Consider the following 24,010-nt stretch of genomic DNA (forward strand, 5'->3'; position numbering starts at 1 on the left):
TTCTCACTCTCACTGAATATCTACAATGGCCCACTCAAATGACCGTCACACGAATGCATTCTCTGCCCTATCTAACCTCAACTTAACCTCCGGTCGCCGAGCATACTGACTTATATTGTATTTCGGCAATCCGCTAGCACCCTGTGGCTAGCTAGCTTTTCTCAGACTATTGCGTCTCTTATTTGATCTAATCAGGCTTGTCATGCTCCATAATCTTCTGGTTCTGCCTTTCATTGTTCTACGTTTCTCAAAAATCCTGAGTTCAAATTATTACGAAGTAATTTCTGGTATTATAATACTAAGTCCTGTATCGAATAACCCCGCTGTGTTAACTTTCGTGTCTTTACAGATGGAGAATAGGACCAATAACTCATGGCATAATTAGTTCCATTGTTTAAAAAAATTAGTGTACAAGTCCCTAGGCCAAATTTTTTACCATCATTCATTCAACTTTCGAAGCGAGACTCAATTTATTTAAAAAATAAGCAAGTAGAACATTATTTTGTTCAGCTCCCCCTACCCATCACATTCAATATGTCCGGTCACGAAGGCCACGACATGTCAAGAGGACATGCAGGCCATGTAATGTCGGGAGGACATGCAGGCCATGTAATGTCGGGAGGACATGCTGGCCACGACATGTCGGGAGGACATGCAGGCCACGACTCGACACTCGTCATGTCATCGCCATCTCCAGACGTGGACCAACGACGTAAGAATATGAACTATATGAATTTTACATGGTAGGTACTGTCATCTGTATAAAATGCTTCATATCTGTGCCTTGGATATTTTTCTGAGACCTTAGTAACTATTTGAGCTTAGATTTGCGCGCTTTTTTGCGTTAGATTTGCGCGCTAAATTTTTTAAGAACTGAATATCTCTCTGTATTTTTAAGGTCCAATTTACATCGTATGTCTTTTTAGTACGGCCAATGTATTTTTGAGCTTTGGATGTAATTGTTAATTGAATGATTTCCCGTCACCCAGTTCATCGTAGCTTGGGAGTGAAAGGCTTCGTGCTCCGAACGTCATGCATGACCTGACTGTATTTGCATTTTGAAAGTTTATATGGTGACTTTTTCCCATCGATTGCGTATTTTAGGCTAAAATGTGTTACGTCCCCGTAGGTTGTTACTTGAGTGCTGGTATTATCCTGTATCGTGGATTTTTGTTCTCAGAATCTTTCCTGTAATTTATTTGTTTATGGAACTTGTATATCCTATATTCTACGTACAACAACATATGAAACTTATACAGTATGGCCTATATGCTGCGTATACAGCACCATATAAAAACTTTTTGTTTTGTTTCTGAAAAATATTTTTCAGCCTATCGGTTTAATAACTTTTTGTACGCCGCTTCACAACAAACAGTACTGAGCAAATAACCATGAACAACTAGTAAGCGAGTACACTACACTAGTAGTCTCACAGTAGTATATAGAAGGCTTCCAGTCATACTCATACTTGAGCGACGTGAGCCAGTCTCCTCGCACCCATTGTTTTACAAACAAACCAGCGTCACGCAAAACCTTTGTCTTAAAGTTTCACAACATGCGCAGAAATTTCGCCGTTGTTCAAGTTAATTACTAGAATTAAAATCCTATTTCTTAGCACTATTAAATCAACGATTGTTATGGTATGCCGATTGATTTAATTTGACATAAAAATTAAGAAATAAATAATTCCAATAACTTTTCAACAGATGGTGGAGGGGATCCTCATTCCGGACACTATGTTCTAACCAACGTAAGTTAAGCAAAAGTTTAATGCAAGTCAAGTTTTGGTCAGGAAGGAAATATCATACAAATGGTGACTTATTAGTGGATAAATTATAATCTTAGGAGTCATAATCTCCGAAGGTGCAAAAGAGCATATGTAATTAATCGAAAAATTAGGGTCTTACATACAATAAACTTCCGCTACACTCAGATGGATCTTCCGATACAAAATTGCTGTACATTTAAGAAATCGGGTGAATTACTTGATTAACTCTTATCACTCATGCGATGAATTTGATCGAACAATCAATCTATAACCTGGCGTAACATCTTATGAATTCAGGGAGGGAAACTGGGTTGGGGCATTACATCACGCGAAGTCCAAATTGCGATAAACTTCTTGTTCCAATACCCTAAATTCCGACCAGCAAAAATGGTGCATCAGTGCTACGTCCTCTCTCTGCTCGTACTGTGGATAAGAATATATGTCATTATGTGGACACTAATATAACTCATTCGATTATCAGTAGTATTAGTTAATGAACAAGATTAGGGGGATTTCAGGGTTTGTATCATCACAAATAGTTCCGAATTCGTAACAGAATCGCACAATCACTGACAGCTTTTAAAACTGAATTCACCTATCACAGAGGTGAGATCTGCTGCTAAGAGTACTTGGAACGCTACAAGTACCACCTTAGCGAGCTTCAACAGCACAGCCCCTGAGGTTTGTCAGCCAAATTGACAAAGTCTTGGTAGACTTAACAAGGAATGACAGTAGGTTGACTAACCTAGCTCCTGCCTCCACAGGGTCACGGCGATGGCCTGCTGCAGGCTGGGGTTGACGAAGTATTGCTGTTCCCGTGGGCGGTGACCTCTTCTGCTGGGTCTCTGTTCTTCGCCTGCCTAGTGCTGCTTCTCGTGGCCGTCGCCCTCGAGTACCTCAGACTTCTTGCGTGAGTTCTTTATTTCACAAAAAAATATATATATAAAAATAATGAAACAATGAAAAAATAATACAAATTGTAATCAATGTTCCTGATCTTTATTGTCGAACTGTTGCTGGGACGGCACTCGCCATCTGGTATTTGAACTAATTTCATATATTCAAAGCCTGATGCCACGATGCTCCAGTACTCGCAAGCTTTGTGTCATTAATTTGGTCAGCAGATAATTTTGTCATCGAAATTATGAATAAAAAGTTATTAATAAAGTCATATAAAATGTTTAATTAGTAAATTGGCTTGCAGATGGTGGCTGGAGGCCAAGCATGGGTCGTGCACCAGCGGACAGCGGACAGAATCGGACGACATCGCTGTGTGTAACGGCCAGAAGATGGAAGAACCCGCGGACAACTCCAGCCGCACCATCAGGTTGGTTCATGAGCCATCCAAAGAAAAATACAACAACTGCCATGAAAAAGTCACCCAAACGCTCCTTAGCTGTTGTGAAGAACAGTTTTGCTTTTATCGTGTAAACTACAAGTTTGAATTCAAAGAGAACTTCCGGCATGTACGTATCTTGATATTCAAAAAATGGATGGTCGGAAGAAAATCGAACTGTAATTTGAAATGTTTGCTAATATGGGCTGAAAGTTCTATATTTCCTGGAATAGAAGCACCTGCGTGTTGAAATGGACAGATTTTCATTAAAACGCTGATCATGCTAACCGATACATGTAGGAAATCGACGATAATTAATTTTAAAAAATCTGGACTTTGTTCCGACCAACTTTGGATTATTTAAATAGAGCGTTCACGTACAAAATCATATGAACACTCGGGTTCCTTAGAGATTTTATTTTTTCATCGGTATTAATCAGTTAGTGCCTATGCATTTCTGATTCTAGTTTTTTTTCTGCTTATATTTCTGCATGAAAGCTGCTTGAACTTTTTCGCTTGACCTAAGTATTGTTTGCCATGTTATCCATGTTGCAATACAAGACATGGGCATTACTTTTTATCTTTTTCACCCTCATCCTCCTAAGTCGGGAGTTAAGACCTCAAGTCGGGAGTTAAGATCTCAAGTCGGGAGTTAAGATCTCAAGTCGGGAGTTAAGACCTCAAGTCAAGAGTTAAGACCTCAAGTCGGGAGATGAGAGTTCATGGCGGGAGTTTAGACCTCAAGTCGGGAGTTAAGACCTCAAGTCGGAAGTTAAGACCTCAAGTCGGGAGATAAGAGTTCAAGGTGGGAGTTTAGACCTCAAGTCGGGAGTTAAGACCTCAAGTCGGAAGTTAAGACCTCAAGTCGGGAGTTAAGACCTCAAGTCGGGAGTTAAGACCTCAAGTCTTGAGTTAAGACCTCAAGTCGGGAGTTAAAACCTCAAGTCGGGAGTTAAAACCTCAAGTCGGGAGTTAAAACCTCAAGTCGGGAGGACTTCTGACAGGCGCCAGTGACGCACAAAAAATATACGCTTGTTCAACGTCAAACACGATCAATTCTATAGTCATCAGGGCAGGTAAAATTTACGGATTAATAAGTATACTAAAGAATATTGCTTCAATGCCATGTTTGTAATGAAAAGTTTGTGTAATTGTGCTTTCTGACGCCTTTTTCCGTGCTATCATCGACATAAGATTGCTATTTATTATGAGCATTAAATGATAAACGGTTGATGGCAGGACTTTAATTGCCTAAATATCAAGAGCACCCTCAAACTCTCTGGTTCCCATTTCATTTGGCAAAGTAAAACACGTACGATTTAAAATACGGTTACTTCGAAAAACTGTCCGAAAAAAATATATGTAAATTTTCAAGCTGAAATCAATATGAAACTTCACAGTGCCAATTTTTTTTTCTACGACTAATAAGTTTCAATGTGCGCTTAATGCAGTCCTGTCCAATGCCTTTCATCTGTTGTATGCTCACTAACAAGCATATGTTAATGCTTTGTTTGCAATATTTTATAAAGGAATGCATCCATTAAACATAAAATTTAATCTTGAATTGGCGTTTGGATATATCAACACTATTGTAAGGTAACCTTTTTATTTTTTATTGCATTTTAATAAGAAGTCAATGTTTTTTTTTCGCCTTTCAGTGAAGCTTATTTCTCGCTGCTAGTTCTTTAATAACAAAGATTTAAACCGTAATACTAATAACTTTAGTCGTTTATTCTCTTCGGACGAGGGATGAATCTCCTTCTTTTCGTTTTTAGTTGGGCTTAGTTATTGACTCTGTCTTTACTGGAGTTAAGAACCCAATTTTAATTGGCTGTAGCGAGGCTTAATTTTTTTCATTGCCGACGTCGGGCAGCGAGTTGTTGAGCAGCAAGAACCACTCGCACTACGACGCTGTCGACGCCTCGGCGCCGCGGAGCACAAGGTCTCCTCGAATCGACCGCAGGTATAACAAGACGCTCCTCTCACTCCCTCATGTACGGCAGGCTAAAAACGTCGCTATTTTCATAACCAAACTGATAAATTTTACATTTAATCCTGCCAAAGAGGCTGAAAGTCGATATTTTTATATACAAACTGATAAATTTCACATTTAATCCTACCAAAGAGGCTGAATGTCACTATTTTCATGATCAAACTGATAAATTTCACATTTAATCCTGCCAAAGAGGCTGAATGTCATTATTTTTTAACCGAAATATAATCACACGTAGCACGAGTCGTTAACTAATATAACATATCGAATATGCACCATTCATGGGTTAATTTCACTGATTTTTTAATGCAGGAATACACACATTCCACGCGCTTTGTGCTGTGATTTACTAATTATATAGTTAGTGATGGCATCATTTTCCTTCCATTGCACGAATTTTACGTACCGCAGTAAAAATTTTTTTAAATCCATTAGTTATTTGGAATAAATAGTTTTAAGACTAATATGTATGATGTTAAAGGCTAAATAAACTCAAAATAAAAGTGTTCATATTAATTTCTGTAGTCACTTCCATCATTATTTCCATCAAACGTTAGATAAAATGTATTGTTAATACCATTTGAACATTGTAGTAGACCTCGTTAATTCGACAGTATGAACAAAGTACAGCAATTAATGTTGATTGCCCAAACATGCTTGGGTTCAGAGCACACAAGTGTTCGAACATCATGACCTTAGCCTAAAATGACAAAGGACGTTTCTAGGGACTTTCGGATTACCTTTAAGTACAGTATTAGGAAAGAATAGAATTTGGTCCATTAAGAACTATTATCTAATGGAAATCCTCTGGAAATCTTGGCATGCAGCTGGCTATCGTGCAATGGTAAGCTATGGGATGTTTCCCTTACTCTTCCTGTTGCATGCTAAATACTCGCATTTTGTTTTCAGTATATTTTCGCCCAAAAAGATATTATAGAAAAGCTGTAACTAATCCTTTAGAACTTTTCTCCGCACGAGGTCTAACACGCATGCCTTGTTTGCATAACCGATGAAGTCGCTTGCTTTCTGACACTTGGCATGCTCTGCATGAACACTGCGTCCGCTGAAACTTTACACATCATCTCGAGCCCCTCAACATGTCATTTCTAATGGTTTTAATTCACATAAATGCTTTCTATCTCATTTGTAAAATCTAGCCAGAGGGTCGACATTTTTTTCTCCTCAAAATTTCTCCTTGATCCTGAGGCTTTGTTCCAGAGCGCCCATGCAGGCATGCACCCCAGAACGCGCGACATTTGACTGCGGGTCTCAGTTGTATGGTTCAGTTCTGCGTAGCCAGGATACCGCGCACTCTCCTTCTCTGTAACTCTCGTGCGGGTGACCGATGTCTTGTGCAACCATTTCGTTCTATTATTCCTATTTTGCTAATAATTTGAAACATTTTGCTACTTGTACATGGTGAATAATTTTTGATAATCGCGATCCTCCACCTTGTTCATAGTGATTAAATTGCAATTTTCAGCGCAAGACGGCTTCACAGATGATGCGGTAGTAAACCTTTGGTAAACAATTCTTGTACACCAATTTACTTATTTGCCTTCGTGCCATAGGTCCCTAGAACTGCGGTGCGGCTCAATTGTTCTCATGCACAAACTGTTACCACTGTTAGTAGATTTTGTAGTATCATAGTAATTATAATGGTTTGACTTTTATTCGCGGAACAATTTCTCACAAAATAGTTAGGATAAAATTGTTTTCTTCTGACAGTTCCAGCGCAATTTATTCTAGTCAATGATTGTTGGGAAAATTTTTATGCAGTTTATAGCAAATTACGAATAAATTTTGACTTTTTTGGCAATGTAATTAACACTAGAAATCTTTTCCATTCATTCTAAACCAAACCCAAGTTTTTAAGTTTTAGTGATGCGCGTTAGTCAACCATTTAGTATTTTCCACGTATTTTTTAGCAATATGATACTTATTCTATGCTAATTTTACTTTAGAGTTACTTTTTGTAGATGTTATGCCTCTTTTCAATATCTGTAACTATAGATATTTCACACAATCAGCAATGACTGATAGCTATCAATTTTTACGGTTTTTCATTCTATTGAGGTTAGAATAATTGACTGCTTATGAATTCACCAGGTGTTAGTAATGTATGTGAGCTACTTGTATATAAATTCCTACTTTCTTCGTGCAGTACGCTGACGTTGGGCGCTCTTGGTGTTTTGCACACTGTGAACTACATCATTGCTACGTGTTTGATGCTCATCACGATGACATTCAACATCTACCTCATCACCTTCATCGGCATCGGTGTTGCCATCGGCAAGATTGCCACGATTTTCACCAAGCGTAAACTGAAAACCCGCTGCTGACTTCTCTGTGTCGCAAACTTTGGTTTAAAATTTCGTTTTAGTTAGCAAAATTCCCGGTGACTTGACGAAAGTACATAAATTATTAATTAATAATATGGATAAATTCCAAGTATAAAGCTTTTCATCGCATCAATGAAGGCAAAAGTAATACATCAAGCCGAAGCTCAACAGTTGGCTAGGAAGTCAACTAAATTATATTATTTTTCGAGTCAAGTTTTTACATCAATTTATTAAGATTTGTGAAGAATCCGGGTCTACTTGTGCCTAAAAATCTACATTGACTTTCGTTCAACTTTGCTGTATCATTGGTAATAGCTTGAAATTTTATTTCACCCGAGTTATCAATAATTCAACCCCGGGTTTAAATATCGTTTCATAACCCTGATTTCAACGGCAGCATTAAATAATATATCCTAATACGCAAGCTTCTGAGAAGGTGAAATAGGTGTTTACTTCCATTTTTACTAATGGGAATTATATCGCCGCTCGTTTAAATTGTCATCAATTCCAATTGTGTAAAATGGAACGTAGAAAAGCAAGACATTTTCTAATATTTTCATGGCGTATTTTATTATATATGAATAATTTCATGCTGAATTCGTAGATGTATTATGCAGCAAGAAGGCAAAACGTGTTAATGTATTTTTATGGAATATTTTAACTTCTCATTATCGTCAAGTTTAGATGGAATGAGCGTTTTTTATTTTACCGCATCTACCAGGCTCTCTACATTAATCTACGAGTAATTCACCAGGTCATCTTGCGGCGAACACAATGAATTCTTTTCTCTACCTGAGCTGTGAACGTACTCGTATAATCTTAACTTTAGTATAGATTATAATTATTACCGTTTCTATTTACTTTATGTCAAGCGGTTCCCGTTCTTGTTGAGATTTTTTCTTACAAAAATTAAGTCTCTATTTGAATTATCTCTGCAAATATCTCCTGATATTTGCTGATCAAATTTGTTCTGAATTTTTCTTGAACATTCCAATATTCTGAAAACTGTATGGATCTTGTGAAAGTTTTCCGCTTCGTTATCTTTAAACGATATTTCAGCTATATTGTCATATATATCTCATTTTCTTACACTTCCTTTCTGCTTATAATAGTAAGAATCTTTATGAAAGAATATGGCGGATATCTCTCAAGCAAATACCATACAAAGTGGTCACTTGGGACGCTCATGTGTGATAAAAATATTTAGAATGCTTGGAATCTATATGTAAACCTATTTGTTTTCATGTTTCACAATATATAAACTTTTTAATTGAATTAAATAAAGATTTGTACCATTTAATACCTGATTTTTTTGCGGTATGTAGCTCGTCGCGGAAATGGGCTCGTCGCTCAACACCTCTAGCAACAATTATAAGATCTAATGCTAACATTTGCCTAGATTTATACGTTTAATTCAAGGTGCTTCCTCTGGGTCACTTGAACAGAAAGAAAGTTCTACTTAAACGATGAATATGCATTATGGCTAACAATTATATAGCTTAACGCTATTACACGATGTCGTGTTTGTGTACATTACTTCTCAGTTACGTAGAATGGGAACGAAAAGGCATTTAAATTGCGATTTTTATGAATGTAATAATAACTATATGATCAATTTCAAGAATGGAGTGACTTAAAAATTGAAAGGAAATAAATAGGCCACATATTGTTGAGCCACATCTTTTAGCTAACCTTGACAGAATTGCAATAATTTCCTGTGCGTCATTTTTTTATGTAAAAAATTGACTGCTCTGCACCCAATTAATCGAAAATCATTAAAATATATAACAAAAGCCTGAATAGAATAGCAGCTACTATGAAATTATTTTTGCATAATTAACGACAGATAGAGCACCGAACCTTTTATATATTCTAAATTCGATTGCAATGGAACTAGCGCTGCGTTAACAAGCAATTTATACGAGTCATACGAATTTATAGGATAAAACAGATTCTCCAGAGATTTCAGGTGACGGTGCCCGAAAGCACGCAAATTTCTCGACGTTCCCTAAAAAAATTATTTGTGCACGAACTTAAAGATTAAACAAAGGCCTGATAAGGAAAAAGTATAGAAAAGGGAAAGCTATAGATTGATTAGATTCAATTTGTCTTGTTTCTTAGGTCTTCACTCATTACTAGCAAGTTAGGGCATATCAAATTGTTCCTGGACAAACCGTTTGTCATGGGACTCTTACTTGAAATTAAATTAATTGGATAATTAAATGCATTATTCTGTGGTGAGTATTTGGTTTTCGAAACAAAAATAAAGAAAGTAGGTATATGAAGAGAGCCTTAATTGGAGGCGAAGTCACTCGAGCGAGATAGCGAACAATCGCGTGTAGTCAACTGAATTCTTTTGCTTCATAGGATGATCATTGCAGAAAAATAAGGTATATACGGTCAGATTTAGAGTATACGGAAAGTCAAGAAATTGTCATCAGGGCAGCAAACTGCACGCGAATAATGTGGAAGATCATAGCAGTAAAATCTTTGGAGATTAAATAACCGTCATTAAGGCGCCCATAACTTGCTGAGGGTATATCTTGTGTCAGGTGTGTGACGCTCCCACATGTTTGTCACAGATGTTCTCAGCATTTCTGTAGCTAGGAATTCGCTTCTAGGTGGTTTGCACGTAGCCATGTTAGTGTGCAGTTGTGAGTGAGAGTGACTATAGTGTGTTGCAGAGGAGTCCAGTGTATATTTTATGATATACGAGGTAAGGTTCAAAAAGATTTTACAATTATAATATTTTTACATTTCTCCCTACCAGTGCAATATTATTTGGTCCATTTAAATTATTATAATTTTAATTCCGAAGGCAATAAAGCGTATCGGGAAAGTTTACATTTGAAACTTAATTTCCCATTAATTTAAAATAACGCAAGCAAAGGATATTCTTAGAGAGTTAAATCCAGAGGACAAACTTACTTGTCAGGAAAATATCAATTGATGACGTTAAAGCCACCCGCGTATCACGCGGCAAGTTTTTCAGTGAGAGCTTCTGCAAATTGTTATTTGCGATGTAGGAAGCTGGAAAATCATTCGGTGCGTGGCAGGAGCCAGCTGGACAAATGACTCACGTCGGGCTACAGCTGCACTGTATATTTGCCGAATTGATTCCTACGGTCGATAACGGAATACTATCAGGACGAATGAATTTAACGCTAATGATTTTGTTTCCTGAAAAATCGAAAATGAGAAAAATTCTCCTTGATGTTTTAATTTGACGATCGTGTTTTAGCATTACATCGAGAACAGCGATGAGTACTGTTTTGGAAAATAACGGAATTTTCTGGTATGATAAACCTCAAAGTTTACGCCTCAAATGCATACTTTAAATATGTCGATAGTTCATACCTGATGCACATTTTGCACATCGCATTTACACTCTCAAAAATTTTCCCCTCCCTGCTGCTCAACAAAATAGGTCGAAGTAAGTGACTTTCCCGTTAATTAAATGCTTCTTGTCGTTAGTGTCTTCGTCCCTGTTATTCTCCGCATATTGCTAGCCGACGCCCTGGTCGCAATGACGGCTTTGGAAGCTGAAATTCGGACTAAATGAAATTCTTTGCCAGCGATCGGACTCGGACGAGACGGAATGTTTTGCAATTTCTGAACGAAGGACGCGACTGCTTATTGGACTCTCCATATCTGCTCGCGTTCCACCGAGAATGGATTCGAATAGCAGCGGAAAAAATGAGGGATTTGGTCGGCAAAAATGGCATGCTCAAAATTCTTTTTGACCTAATGGTCTGGAGTCTTGGCCTGACGCAACTCTCATTATTATTTTTATAATCATAAAATTATTATTTGTGCAAAACTTTAGCGAGATTTAGCTTTTCAGGAAAAGGAAAGAATAAATTTAAGAGAAGTTATTATGAAACGCAAGCATTTCAATGATATTGAATTTACGAAATCGTAATTGTGTTAGGTGAACACAATAAAACTTGGAAAAAGTATATTGGCCCGAGCTGCTGCTCGGTGGAAGTCCTTCGATTCGGATGCAGGAGCTTCACTGCATGGTCAGCGAAAGCCAGCCATTTAGCACAGTAAAACTGACCTGCTAAGTTTCGTGCCGCCCATCCTGTCAAATAAATGCCAGCTGATTTGAATGAAACGCCCCCAATTTATACGATAGAAAATTAGAGCAAGCTGAATATTAGGGTCCAAAATATCATCAAACGCTTACATTTACGTTCCTAGAAGCTGTGCTCTTCATAATCAATAGTTATCATAAAATAAGAGGCTATAATAATTTGGTCAACTAATGACTGTATGTTCATTTGGAAGATAAGGAGGGCGTTATTATTTGGGTTGAGAGTATTGAAATGGAGACAGTTATTCTTAATGCAAACTGGCTGGAGCTACAAATTTTCACAACACTGTGAGCCTCAGCGACGGACAACCAACCAGCAGCAGCCGGCCTTTTCCTGAGCTCTCGCAGAGACCCGTCCTCGGTAATAAGACGAGCTGTTTCCGATGCCCTCGGATCGTCCCATACCTCTCAAGGCAGTAACCTCAGACTAGACGCACGCTAGAGATTTCACTTCATATAGTGGAGATGAAGCGGACGAAAAAGTGAATGTGTGGCGTCGTTGGCAGTAGTAAGGAATCAGACTGGTGGGCTGTCTCTGAACCACTTTGGAGACTGGAGTTCAATCTTCAAATTTTGATACGTCGAAATGCGGGAGGTCGCCCACACAGAATTGAAAGAAATGTTGGGATTTGTAGCCTTAAAATTAATAATGAATGAGATAAACCCAAATGATAATCTACCAGCGGAAATTATCTTATGAAAGGACAAAATTTATACATTATATTCATTATTAATATATTATTACTATCTAATATATATTGCAGGGCCATTCACATCTTATCCGACAAAATCAACCTTAGCCTGTTTAAGATATCTGTCACATATTATCCTCTTGATTGACCACCTAGGTAGCCTAAGGTAGGTTCGGTTTTGATCTCTTCCGTGTAAGTTACTTAACATTTATGTTGTTTATGATCCTTGCTTAACTTGCAATTTAAGAGAACTGATAATGTCAGAACTTGCCTAAATAATCAATTAAAAATGGATTTTTTATTTCAGTCAGTCTTAAGTAACCGTTACTTGGGATGCCACGATATACGACCCTTTTTCATAAAAAAAATAATGAATATGGATGACTTCATGATAATGTTCGTTTAACTGCTATGGTTGTTTACATTTAAATTAGATAGACTATCCCTGTACCACAGAAGGTGCAGGTTCTTCATTGATTTGATCGTAAAAGGTTTTAAAGACCCATTGGCTGACGAAAAACTGTAATCAATCACCCATTTTTGATTTCTTGGAAAGGAAAGTCCCTAAACACTCGAAACAATTTATTTTTCTAAAAATTAAATTCCCTCTCAAAATTTCTTATAAAAGAAAGTTAGGAACTTCAAGCGTTTTGTAAAAGCATTTTACTTACATAATTATAAGTAAACAGGAATGAATTAATTACTATCTACCAACAGAAATGACATCAGAATAATTGAAACGTTAGTTGTAAATACCGCAGACTTTTGACCATTTTCGGCTTTAGTTGGTAAACGAGTTATTATCCGTTTTCAGTCGTTATGTTCTTTCTGGTAAATGATTTTAATGAATGGTTTCAATTGTTACATATCTTTTGATTCTGTGTCATCACGCAAAATAGATTGCAGGTATGAATATTATGTAAAAACACGTAACATTTTAAATATTATATTAAAATTGCCAAAGCTAACTGTATACGATTTTCGTTTTTATACGCTGACAGATATTGAAAGAGATGTTCAATTAAATTTAGAACAATTTTGAATGAAAATTGCGCATTGTTATAACAAATGTCGTTCTTTTACCTTTTTAGGCACTGGGATAAAAGTTAGAGAATATTCCAAACTCAAAATATACCAGGAATGAGTAACTGATGTATGTAATCCTAGCAGATTCATGGCGGTTTGCTCACACCAGATTTAATGACATTTTTAAATAATCCTCCGTGAGTCACATTATTAAAGTATATGAAAGATTACTCATTTGATTTGCTCAATAAACAAATAAATTCTGAAGACGCATGAAACTAGCATAATCATTTTTCATAATCAATGTTTTCTGTTTAATTTGAAATGCGTGGGCAAGCATTACGTGGAAAACTATCATAAGAGCATTGTTCATAATTTGTAAAGTTGTTGCAGGACTTAAATAGTTCCAACAGATAACAGAATTGAAATTAAGTCTATTTGACTCGTTGCTAAACTGAATTATTTTCTGTAAGCTGAAAAATTTCACATAGAAATGTATATATTATATAGACTGGATTTTATTGATAAAAAGCTACCAAGTTATAATAGTGTTCTTTGTCCCTAAAATATTTTTCTTCATGCCACCCGGTTGCTTAATCCGCCGCATTTTCCTTTGTTCATCCAAAATTCTGCACGTTATTACTAGGAAGTTCTCCATAAATAAAATTAGATTAAGGTCCGAAAAAAGTTATGTCCGTTTCTTGCCCCATTTCTCTACTAAGTTTAAAAAATTAAAGTTTTCATATTTAGATAAACGTACAAGAAAGTACACTAAATATTTAAGTATTTAATTTCTAAACTCCATGTTTAGCTTACAAACTTCATGTAAAACTTTTTGGATTGGTAGAAAAATTTGATGAAACTTTTATAACATAACTTTATTTCTGTTTTACTTTTATAAGTTCTCGAAAATATTTTGCTCATTTTTAACCGGCAAAAGTTAGGGACATATTCAGATGCATAATGAGGCTCTTATTTCAATAATCTCACCTGTAATACTGAAACATTCATGTCCAAAAAAGGTATTTTTCTTCCGCAGACCAATCTTCGGATGACGCTAGGAGTAACATGCTTCAGCACCTCGCCCTCTCTACCGTTATCAGCAAACTGCTGTACATGGCGGCGTCTCTGATTTTAGCAGCGACCGTTGATATGCCTCCGGCTCTCAATAACTGCAAGTTAAATGAACAAGACGGCGCATGCTTCACTGACATTGCAGAACGCAGATTCGTTTTTCTCGACGCCGCTACCTCACGCTGTCAGATGATTGCAGACAAGTCAGTGTGGATAATGGACAAGAAATTTTAATGATTGTGTTACAGTAATGGTGTAAAAATTCTACAGGACAAGAAATATACCCATTTAAATTTTGCAGTACCTACTTATAAAAAAGTCACGAGGTTTTGCATGCAATAAAGTAGGACGTACTAGGATTGCTGTTGGCATTAATGAAAATTACGTATAACCAATCACGCAATGTGATATGAAAATATTTATTTGTGCGAGTTTTACAAAAAATATAAAAAAAATTCAGCCAGAATTGAATGAATAAAAATGATAAAAAAAATAAAAATGATATGTCGTTATTTTTAGCGCATTTTCTCATTTATGGAAAAAATGCACTATTGTGCTCGCCATGTCCGTCCGCCCGTCTGTCTGTCTGTCTGTCCGTCCGTCTGTCCGTGACTTCATGTTTTCGTCGACGAGAAAATGCGCTCTCTGTCACTCAATGCAGTGAGTACTGAGTTATATTTTTTAATTATATACTAAAATTTGTCCGTTCCTTCCTGATTCGTGCAGCTCTCCTACTTGTACGAATTTGTCGGCGAGTTTTTTTAAATCGTGTCTCACATTGACAGACGTCATGACTTCCGCCTTGATGTTGGAAGATGTTTTTCCCTGTTCCCGTAAAACTTCCGACTTGTTTTTCCATCGCAACTCCGTGTTCAGTTTGTAGGCAGCTGTTTTACGGTCGCCGCTGCAAGATTTGTGATTTGCTTTTTTCTCAACATCGATTTTCCTTTGTGGCGCTACCGAAGTTAGTGATTTATCAGGTACGAGTTTTGCCGACTTAACGTGTGTGCATCCAACCGTTCACGACTCGCAACTTTATACATGATTTTCATTGTCACGATCAGTTGCGATCGACCCTAAACCTGCACTTAACAGCGACTCAAACTTGCGTCAACGAAACTTTCAAGCTGCCAAAGCGAGAAACACAAAAACTGGCACAAGATGGATGAGCCTCAAACTTAGAATGTTGTTTGTAAATTTGCCTGAACGAATTTAGTCTCGATTCCATGGGAATTTCTTATAGGTCTGGATATTGCACTCGTAATGATTGCAAAAGATGCTAATTGATTTGAATCATGAGGCTACACGTTACAACTTCCAACATTCTGACAACATGAATGTTGTTTCCGTTTTAATTCAATTTTTTTTTGCAGAACTATGGATCTTGATTACGGATCCATATCAGTTTTTCTCCACAGTAACAATAATTTGCTATTGTGGTCTGTCGCCGATGCTTCAACAGTGTCATCATCTTGTCGATTTAAGCCAAAATTTTCACAACAGCGCTGCTCCTATCTTTGTGATTTTAGCCACTCGGCCATCCCTCTTGAAGTATCCAAGGCAAGTAGCTTGTTATTTTCCAGCAAGTTTTGGTCGATTTTTCTTCCTGCTGGTAATTTCGCACAGTCTTACTTTGATTTTATTTATTATCAAAGTGATCATTCTTACCATTGCTGGATTATTCACCTGAAGTTTTTTTAATAACTGAAATTAGAAACCATTCATTTGAATTTGCAAAGCATTATATCCGTGAAATGTTCCTGCCATTTAGGCTTCACATATCCTATGCTCTACTCTATTTACTTCAAGTCTTAAGAATCTGTGTGAACTGCTGAGACATTACAGCTTTTTTGAAGTCGGTTCATTCCCAGCGTCTTTGCTGTTTTCCTTCTCGTTGTAATTTCCAAGTCTTTCCTCCTGTTGGAAACAGAGGAACTCTTCTCAGCAAATTAGTCTCTAGGAAAGGCTGACTCAGCTTCCGGCCTCCTGCCAGTCGTTCGTTCGATTTTAATGAATCACTCAAGTTCGATCAATTAATTTATACAGTGAAATCCATCCGTGCTGCAGTCTATATATAATATAGAATTTCATCGTGCTCGCTTATTAGGTCATCTCTCCGATCTTTAGAGAGATTAGTAAATATTTTTTCATCACAGGGAAGTGAACAAACATTTCTATATAGCGATAAAATATCCATGAAATCTGTAATCTTGTCAACAATTTTATATTAAAGGTATTGTAAGTGAAGATAGCCTTTTTAATAAATGTATTCCTATTAATTTTTATTTTAGTAATTATTATTAAGAGTTATTTTTGGCTTTTCCTTCGCATAAGATCTAAATTTTCTTCTGTTTAAGTAAAAAGTGGGTTGCCAGTCAGCCAGTAAACCAGTTTATTTTTATGAACAATCTTTTTCTCGTCATGCTTGCATTTCGCCATGCCTCAAAGCTGGGCAACTCATATAATGAGAATAAATTGAGCCCGCGCACTATCATTAGTGCCTCCGATGTGAACAAAAACTGGTACCTTGCTGAGCGAAAAGCACGGAACTTGTTTTTTACTAGATGCTTTATTTCATCTTGCGGTTCAATAAAAAAATTTAAATAATCTAGCACAAACACTGAAAGTTGAATGTCAAAAATACATTCACGCTTGTGTGGTTTCATCTCCCTTATTTGTTATTTCATCTCCCATCTCCGAAAAGCTTTGAAAAATTTTAATGGTGACAAATATCGTTAAAGGTGGATTAAATTTCAATGAAAAATTGCCTATTTCAGTAAAAATTGCTCTATTCACGGAAACTTTCCTAATGTGTACAGCGTGCGTAGCAACTGCCTGTGAATGTGTATTTCTATACCAAAGCTTTTTGTTTAGGATTTTTCGTTTATTTTTCAAAGAGTCGAACGATATTCCTTGCTGGTGTTGGCAGCTTGAGAAACAAGTTGCCAAAAGTTAGTTTTACTACCACGTTTCGAATATTCTATAAATACCATAAAGATCATTAACAAGAGATATTCTCTAGTCTTTAACCAAATTTTCATAAAAGAACAACTTCTACTCAATCATACCAATATTATACGCTGACGTACAACCATAATGAAGCGCAATACCTGTACCTACAGCTCCAGTAGTCACTAAACCGTATTTAATAAGAGGGTATATGTTTTTTCTTCAGATATTTGGTGGAGGTGACCCTGAAAGAATTATCTCGAGCCGCAACGCCTCCCTACGTGCTGCAGTCTGAGCAACTCTCCTTCGTCATCGCTGCTTGCAAGAGAAGGGATGCGAGGGCACTGGGGTTGCAGCAGCCCAATCGACCCCGTCTAATGTTTCCAGGTCAGTTCAATTTGCGCTTAGAAAAACTGGTCATATTGTTCAAATAGCCGCGCATTTTTTCATCAACAGCACAAGCTCAAAGCGAACGTAGCACCGATACGAATTAAGTACATCGCTGTGTGGGCACAGTCACACTCGATTCGCTGACTGCATGTTACAAGAGCCTGTGTTCTTGGTCGTGCCAGGTATTGATAATCTCTTCATTAAATTGTGTTTCGATATATTATGCTCATTAAACTATTGTTAATTTACTTTCATTTTGATTAAATGGCGAATCAACGGAGAATTACGTAGAAGCCAGGTAAATACAAAGAAAGCTCCGAAACTTTTTCAATCAGAATAAGATGATTAACCATGCACTTTTTTCTGCTTTGAAATTTAAGTAAGTAATTTCAATTTTGATCCTCATTCGAGACAAATTCACCGTTTAATCACCGTTCTGAAAATAAAAAATTTTCTATCATTGATTTTCTACTAAATGTTCAATCAAAACAATATTACGTTTTCTAGTCCTATCCCAGTTTGGATTGCATCACTATTTTTCAACAAAAAATTTAATTGCCGATTAAAGCAACTATATTTTCAAACACTGTATTATAGATGCATTATAAATCTTAAACCATGTTAAACATTATATTGTAGACACTTAAGGGGAGCGTCTACCCTAAAATTGAAAATTTTCACTTTTTCGGTTTTTATACTCATTTTAAAGCTGACATTCTGCCCTATCCAACGGTACCACTGCCATAAGTCAGCTGCAATAAATATATATATTTCAGATTTAGAAAGATTTACATATAAAAAACTAATAAAATCTCAAGGTTGCACTTGTATCTTCTTGGTTAAAATGTATGACTCTTCGCAAAAATGCACACTTCATTAAATATAATACAAGGCAACAGTATCGAGTATTAATGACGATAAACATTGCATAAAGTTAGATTTTTTATTCGATGTTCTTGGAATAAACATCAAAATTTATCAGAGTAAATTCATACGAGGCTGTGGCAAGGAAGGTCGAGCTAACAGAGGCTGCAGTTGACGAGGGCCACATACGTGCATTTAAAATGCGACGAGTTTTTCCGACTTGTTACATGGGCATCACTGTAAAGCGTGACCTGGTCCAATGCGCTGTGTTGACCGACCAGTTTTTTGCGTCCCTTCTGCTTGAATGCTTGCGTATTTGTAACTCGCCTTTGTGCGTTCCAGATAATCATTTAGTTTTGCTAATGATGTTTTTTTAATTTATTTAATAAGCCTTCAGTACGTACTTGTGCGTGAAAGTTTCAACCGCAAGGCAGCCACAACTTTCTTACATGAAACATTTTTACCAAGTTTATCAAAAAGTCTTGCATTAATTATGGAATATGATCGAATTAGTCTTCATAGAATCAATTTGATACGCTTGAAGGAATTCTAGTCAATTAAATGAGGTATTGGCGAAATTTTTCATCTCCACTAGATTTTCCCACATGAACAAATATTCGGATAAATCTCTCACAAAAATGTATTTAAACTTACAGCTAAATCATTAGGTGTCATTTAGTTCGAAATATATCGAGAGAAGTTATTTATTTACAGCAACAAATCCTGCTTTCACTCCAGAATTACTAAATATGTTCCGTTCCCTTTAATTATATAATGGATTCTTTTCTTCTAACAGCATATTTGTCATCAGGGTATGATTCTATGCGTTTTTTTCAAATTAAGATGTAATTTCATCTCGGAAGGTGTGCCATTGACTACCCCATCGCGTAGATGAAGTTTAGAAGAAGAAGAGATCGCTACGATATCTCTTGGGCTAAATGCTGCTAACTGCGGTATCGCGAGTTGCATGAAGGGAAAGCGGCGCAAACATGGAGGGATATCTGGGGAGCAAATATAGCGCTTCTTTCAATACGTAAAATTACCCAAGCATGCCTAACTAGTTAGCTCACCATATGACCCCCAGGTTTCAAGTACTCAGAATTATATTAGGTTCACTAACCAACCCTAGGCCATACTGAGGGAAGCACCACCCTCGACGGCTACCAAGCGACGCCCACTAGCGACACCGAAAAATGAACTGAGTTTGCCCGCTCATCTCGGTGCTGCTACCACTGCAACATCTTGGCGATCAGTTCACAACCCTCAACAAACAAACATTTAAAATGCGTATAAATGAACATATACTGTAAAATCGAAATGGCACCTGCATATAACAATTCCATAACTCATCTTTTAAGTTCAGAGCAAGTGTTGTCAAAGCGGCAGACTGAAAGTTTGAAACTTGAACTACTACCTGATGACTATGAACAGTTCAGCGCATGCAATGAAAAATACCAGCAATGGAGCTCCCCTTTAGGGCAGCATAGAGGGACGAAGGCGAATTATGGCACCAAACCTATTAACACGGCATCTACATTAGAACATCAAGAACATTTCCGTAAATCAACAAATAAGTTCACTAAGGTTACAAAATCATAATAGATGACACTACGAAGCGCTCTCTTTTCATAATTTAGGAATGTTGTGTTATTAGATAGGAATAAAAGTTGAATAGATTAGGAATATTTGGAAAGAGGTGATTTTCGAAATGTTTATTGCCATCATCAGTAGGTGCAGGAAGGTGTAACTTATGAAGTTTCCCACTTGAAGGTTGATGGCAACACGGCAGTATCGTATAGGCTTTATTGGAACAATAAAAACAAAAATATAACTCAGTACTCTCTGCAGTGAGTGACAGAGAGCGCATTTTCTCGTCGACGAAAACGTGAAGTCACGGACGGACAGACAGACGGCCAGACGGACGGACAGATGGACATGGCGAGCACAATAGTGCATTTTCTTCATAAATGAGAAAATGCGCTGAAACAGAACAAGACGAAGGATATGTGAGCATAACTTTTGAATCGAGCCTCGCAGCTGATCACTAAGTTACAGGAACATTGCTATGCTACGGAAGGGTTGACACAACATTTTTTACGAGCAGGTACCAAGTGGTGTGTTGCTATGCTACAGAAGGGTTGACACAACACTTTTTACGAGCAGGTACCAGTGGTGCGTTGCTATGCTACAGAAGGGTTGACACAACACTTTTTACTAGCAGGTACCAAGTGGTGTGTTGCTATGCTACAGAAGGGTTGACACAACACTTTTTATTACCACGTTTTTCTTAGCTCGCTCTCGTGTCCGTCTGTGATGATCAAATCTTGCAATCGATATTTCACCAACTTTCCCGCTAGCTAGCGCTCTGAAACTTTTAGGGAAGCTCAGCTCCCGATGACAATACAATAATCAATAATTTGTTGCACGTTTCCAGGCGTATTTATTCAATGAAATGCGTGGAATTTAATCAATTGGTGCATGAAATGAAATGAAATTACATGCACCAATATATCCCCTCGAATACAATTTTCTACAGAACTTCGAAAAGAATTTTCTTTCGTGCATTTGCGTGGCCAACTGAAATAAAATGAATATTATGTAGGACTAAAAAGGAGAAAATAGAATATTAAAAAAAAACTTAAAAAAAAACACGTTTTTCTTGTGGACTAAAAAGTAAAAAATAAATTATGGCTCGCCCCAAAAAACGTGGGTCGGGCAGATTTATGATTTAAGCGAAAAATACACAACACACGAATTTTGGAAATTTGATGGTGAGCGTACAGCCCGACCCACGTTTTTTGGGGCGAGCCATAATTTATTTTCTACTTTTTAGTCCACAAGAAAAATGTGGTTTTTAAAAAAGTTTCTCTAAGTATTTTATTACGAGCAGGTCTCAAGTGGTGTGTTGCTATGCTACAGAAGGGTTGACACAACATTTTTTACGAGCAGGTACCAGGTGGTGTGTTGCTATTCTACAGAAGGGTTGACACAACACTTTTTACGAGCAGGTACCAAGTGGTGTGTTGCTATGCTACAGAAGGGTTGACACAACATTTTTCACGAGCAGGTACCAAGTGGTGTGGTCCAGGCGATGAGGCTGACAGTTTTGATGACCTGGGGGAGCTGAGGGAGGTGGACGCCTGCTGCCGTGACCACGACCAGTGCCCGGACAACATCAAGCCTCAAGAGACCAAGCATAACATCACTAATGACTCCGGCTTCACCATGTATTTCTGTTTATTTTCACTTACAAAGATGCTGTTTATGTTTGGATATCTTTGAAATAAACATTGATTTCAGTTTCAATATTTGTATTAACGATAATTTTCTGATACTCTCAATACTATTTAGATAACAGTTTCATGAGTATCATTTTAACTGATTCATCACAATCATTTATTTTAACTATACATTTAAAAAAGCACTATCATTCATGAATACAAGTATATGCCTATGAATAAGACCGATTTTAATTTTACTTGTGTATTTCCAAATGCTTCCATTGTATTATGATGTTCTGTTAGTCAATTGGTCATAAGCAGCATATGGGCTTTAATTAGATAAATTGAAAACTTCTCTCCCATTTTCCTTTTTTTCTGACGGAAATAGCATCATGTTTATCGAAGTATTTCGTTTGTTCACTGCCAGGCTTGAAGGCGTCAAACTTGCGGGACTTGATTCGCGTTACTGCGAAACTTGCTTGAAATTATCGCCAAATTTTTCCAGCAAATCTCTAATGAACCCACCAATTATTGAAAAAAAACATCAATATTGAATCACCATCAGAGCATTTTTATATTTCATAATAGAGGTTAAGGCCATCAGGAAAATTATCTATTTCGTATCTAACAAAAAATATCAATATTGAATCAAAATCAGAGCATTTTTATATTTCATCATAGATGTTAGACCATTAGGAAAATTATCTACTCAATTCTATAAAAATCACAATTTGGTGCCGAAAAAACGAGCTCCGTGCCATATCTCGAAGTTTTAAAAAAATTAGCATCCACGTATGGCTGCTTCTAGATAAGTCATAATATAACTGGTCGGAAGCCAATAGACCGAAATAGACCTCAAACTATGCCCGTTTAAGTCAACTTCCAAACTTTCCAGGCAGATATTTGAACTCAATCCAGGATCTGAGGGCAAATATAAATGCTCTAAAAAAATCATACTTTGGGAAGAGTTCTCAGAAATTCTCGATACAAATTTCAAGTTCTGCTAGGGAAGCATAGGAATGCCATAAGTTATACATCGAACGACCAATATTTAATTCTAGCTTACATCTCCTTGGCACGTTGAGATCATTTTTTGCCCAAGATCGTTCAGCTCTCGGGGAAAAGTTCACAACCAGTTCAATGTGGGAAATTCCGGGCCATGAGATGCTTATTTGTGCTCGAAAAACGACTTCTTAAATCTTTACTCCATAGTTAGCTGAAAGAGAATACTTTTGCTGGCTCAGTAAATAATTTATGGGGATATTTATTTATGACTTATTTATGAATTTAAAACGAAAGCAAACTAAAAGCACTTCGCCTAATTTCCTTCATTTACTTCCATTCACTTCTTACCATTGCTATTTGAGATCAGTCATTTGAATGAGCTTCGCAACTTGCAGTTAAATATAATTGTGATTGAAGATCTTGAAACGTTTAAAAATTGTTTTGATGTGCACAGCAACTAAAATATTGCACAGGTATAGCACACAATCTCGGACAGTTTTATGACTCCACAAATTATCCAATTCCGAATGAGTTTAAAGGTGTAAAAGATCATATTGATATTAAGATTCAATGTTTGTGACGTAAGATTTATTAGCGCCCTTTAGTTGATATTCTAGAAATGCTATGTTTATTATATAATAGATCACATTTTTACTTTGGGAGATGCCTAGAATCGTGTTCTTTGGAATATCCCATTGCGTGATCAAGTTCTTCTATTTAATATTTTTCAGGGCAAATTGTTCGCGGATTTTTGAACGTCTTAAAACATTATAAACAAAATTAAGGACGGGTGCCGAGTGCTCGCAACCGGCAAATTTTTTAACCGATTTCTTAGGAACTTTTTGGACATTAAATTTTATATAACATTATATTATGTTTATATTATATTATATTGTATTATATTATATTATATTAAAACCTTCTAAAATGTACCTCACATTTCAGGTTTTTTCGAAGAACTTGTCAAGAGTACAAGTTTAACTCGTCTGAAGAACTGCAGTGGCAGGTTTTCGACTTGGCCAATTTTTAGCTGCTATCGACCAATCGACAGCTGCGTGAAAAAAATTAACGTTTTCGGCTTCATCTTGAATATCATTCCCCTGTCGTACATCTCATTTTGGATGAAATGTTGGCAGACATAAATTTAGCGAATCATTGTAGTATATATGCATTTTTTGTAAACCTAATTACAGATATTATAATATTATAGGCTTTGTAAACATTATAAGTCATAATTGGGTTTTTAAATGTCAT

General features: G+C 36.7%; 2 protein-coding genes across 3 annotated transcripts in view; both read left to right on the forward strand.

Annotated features, from left to right (window-relative positions):
- Positions 1-348: 348 nt before the first annotated feature.
- On the forward strand, positions 349-8,714 carry LOC108676122. 2 transcript variants are annotated; one of them, XM_018164162.2, is made up of 6 exons: positions 349-712; positions 1,707-1,750; positions 2,533-2,678; positions 2,973-3,095; positions 4,978-5,067; positions 7,262-8,714. In XM_018164162.2, the coding sequence occupies exons 1-6, from the start codon at positions 535-537 to the stop codon at positions 7,437-7,439; spliced, it is 759 nt and encodes a 252-aa protein (XP_018019651.1). In that variant the 5' UTR covers positions 349-534; the 3' UTR covers positions 7,440-8,714. The 2 variants fall into 2 exon arrangements, with proteins under 2 accessions (XP_018019651.1, XP_018019652.1); XM_018164163.2 differs by lacking the exon at positions 4,978-5,067.
- A 75-nt stretch (positions 8,715-8,789) lies between these two features.
- LOC108676112 (phospholipase A(2)) overlaps positions 8,790-24,010 on the forward strand; it is a 111,554-nt gene continuing 96,333 nt past the window's right edge. The window contains exons 1-4 of the mRNA XM_047881856.1: positions 8,790-10,155; positions 14,293-14,530; positions 17,503-17,663; positions 21,598-21,757. Of these exons, the coding sequence (XP_047737812.1) occupies positions 14,322-14,530; positions 17,503-17,663; positions 21,598-21,757 (530 nt within the window). The 5' untranslated portion in view covers positions 8,790-10,155; positions 14,293-14,321. The remainder of the gene's footprint in view (positions 10,156-14,292; positions 14,531-17,502; positions 17,664-21,597; positions 21,758-24,010) is intronic.

The sequence above is a fragment of the Hyalella azteca genome, unplaced genomic scaffold, assembly GCF_000764305.2.
Source record: "Hyalella azteca isolate HAZT.00-mixed unplaced genomic scaffold, Hazt_2.0.2 contig9001, whole genome shotgun sequence".
In the NCBI taxonomy this organism is placed as follows: domain Eukaryota; kingdom Metazoa; phylum Arthropoda; class Malacostraca; order Amphipoda; family Hyalellidae; genus Hyalella; species Hyalella azteca.

Bases quoted from the DNA above. Each gene is read 5' to 3' on its own strand.
- LOC108676122 (XM_018164162.2), top strand. From the start codon at position 535: ATGTCCGGTCACGAAGGCCACGACATGTCAAGAGGACATGCAGGCCAT. The intron at 713-1,706 runs GTAAGAATATGA...ACTTTTCAACAG, and splicing joins TCCAGACGTGGACCAACGAC to ATGGTGGAGGGGATCCTCAT. The intron at 2,679-2,972 runs GTGAGTTCTTTA...ATTGGCTTGCAG, and splicing joins GAGTACCTCAGACTTCTTGC to ATGGTGGCTGGAGGCCAAGC.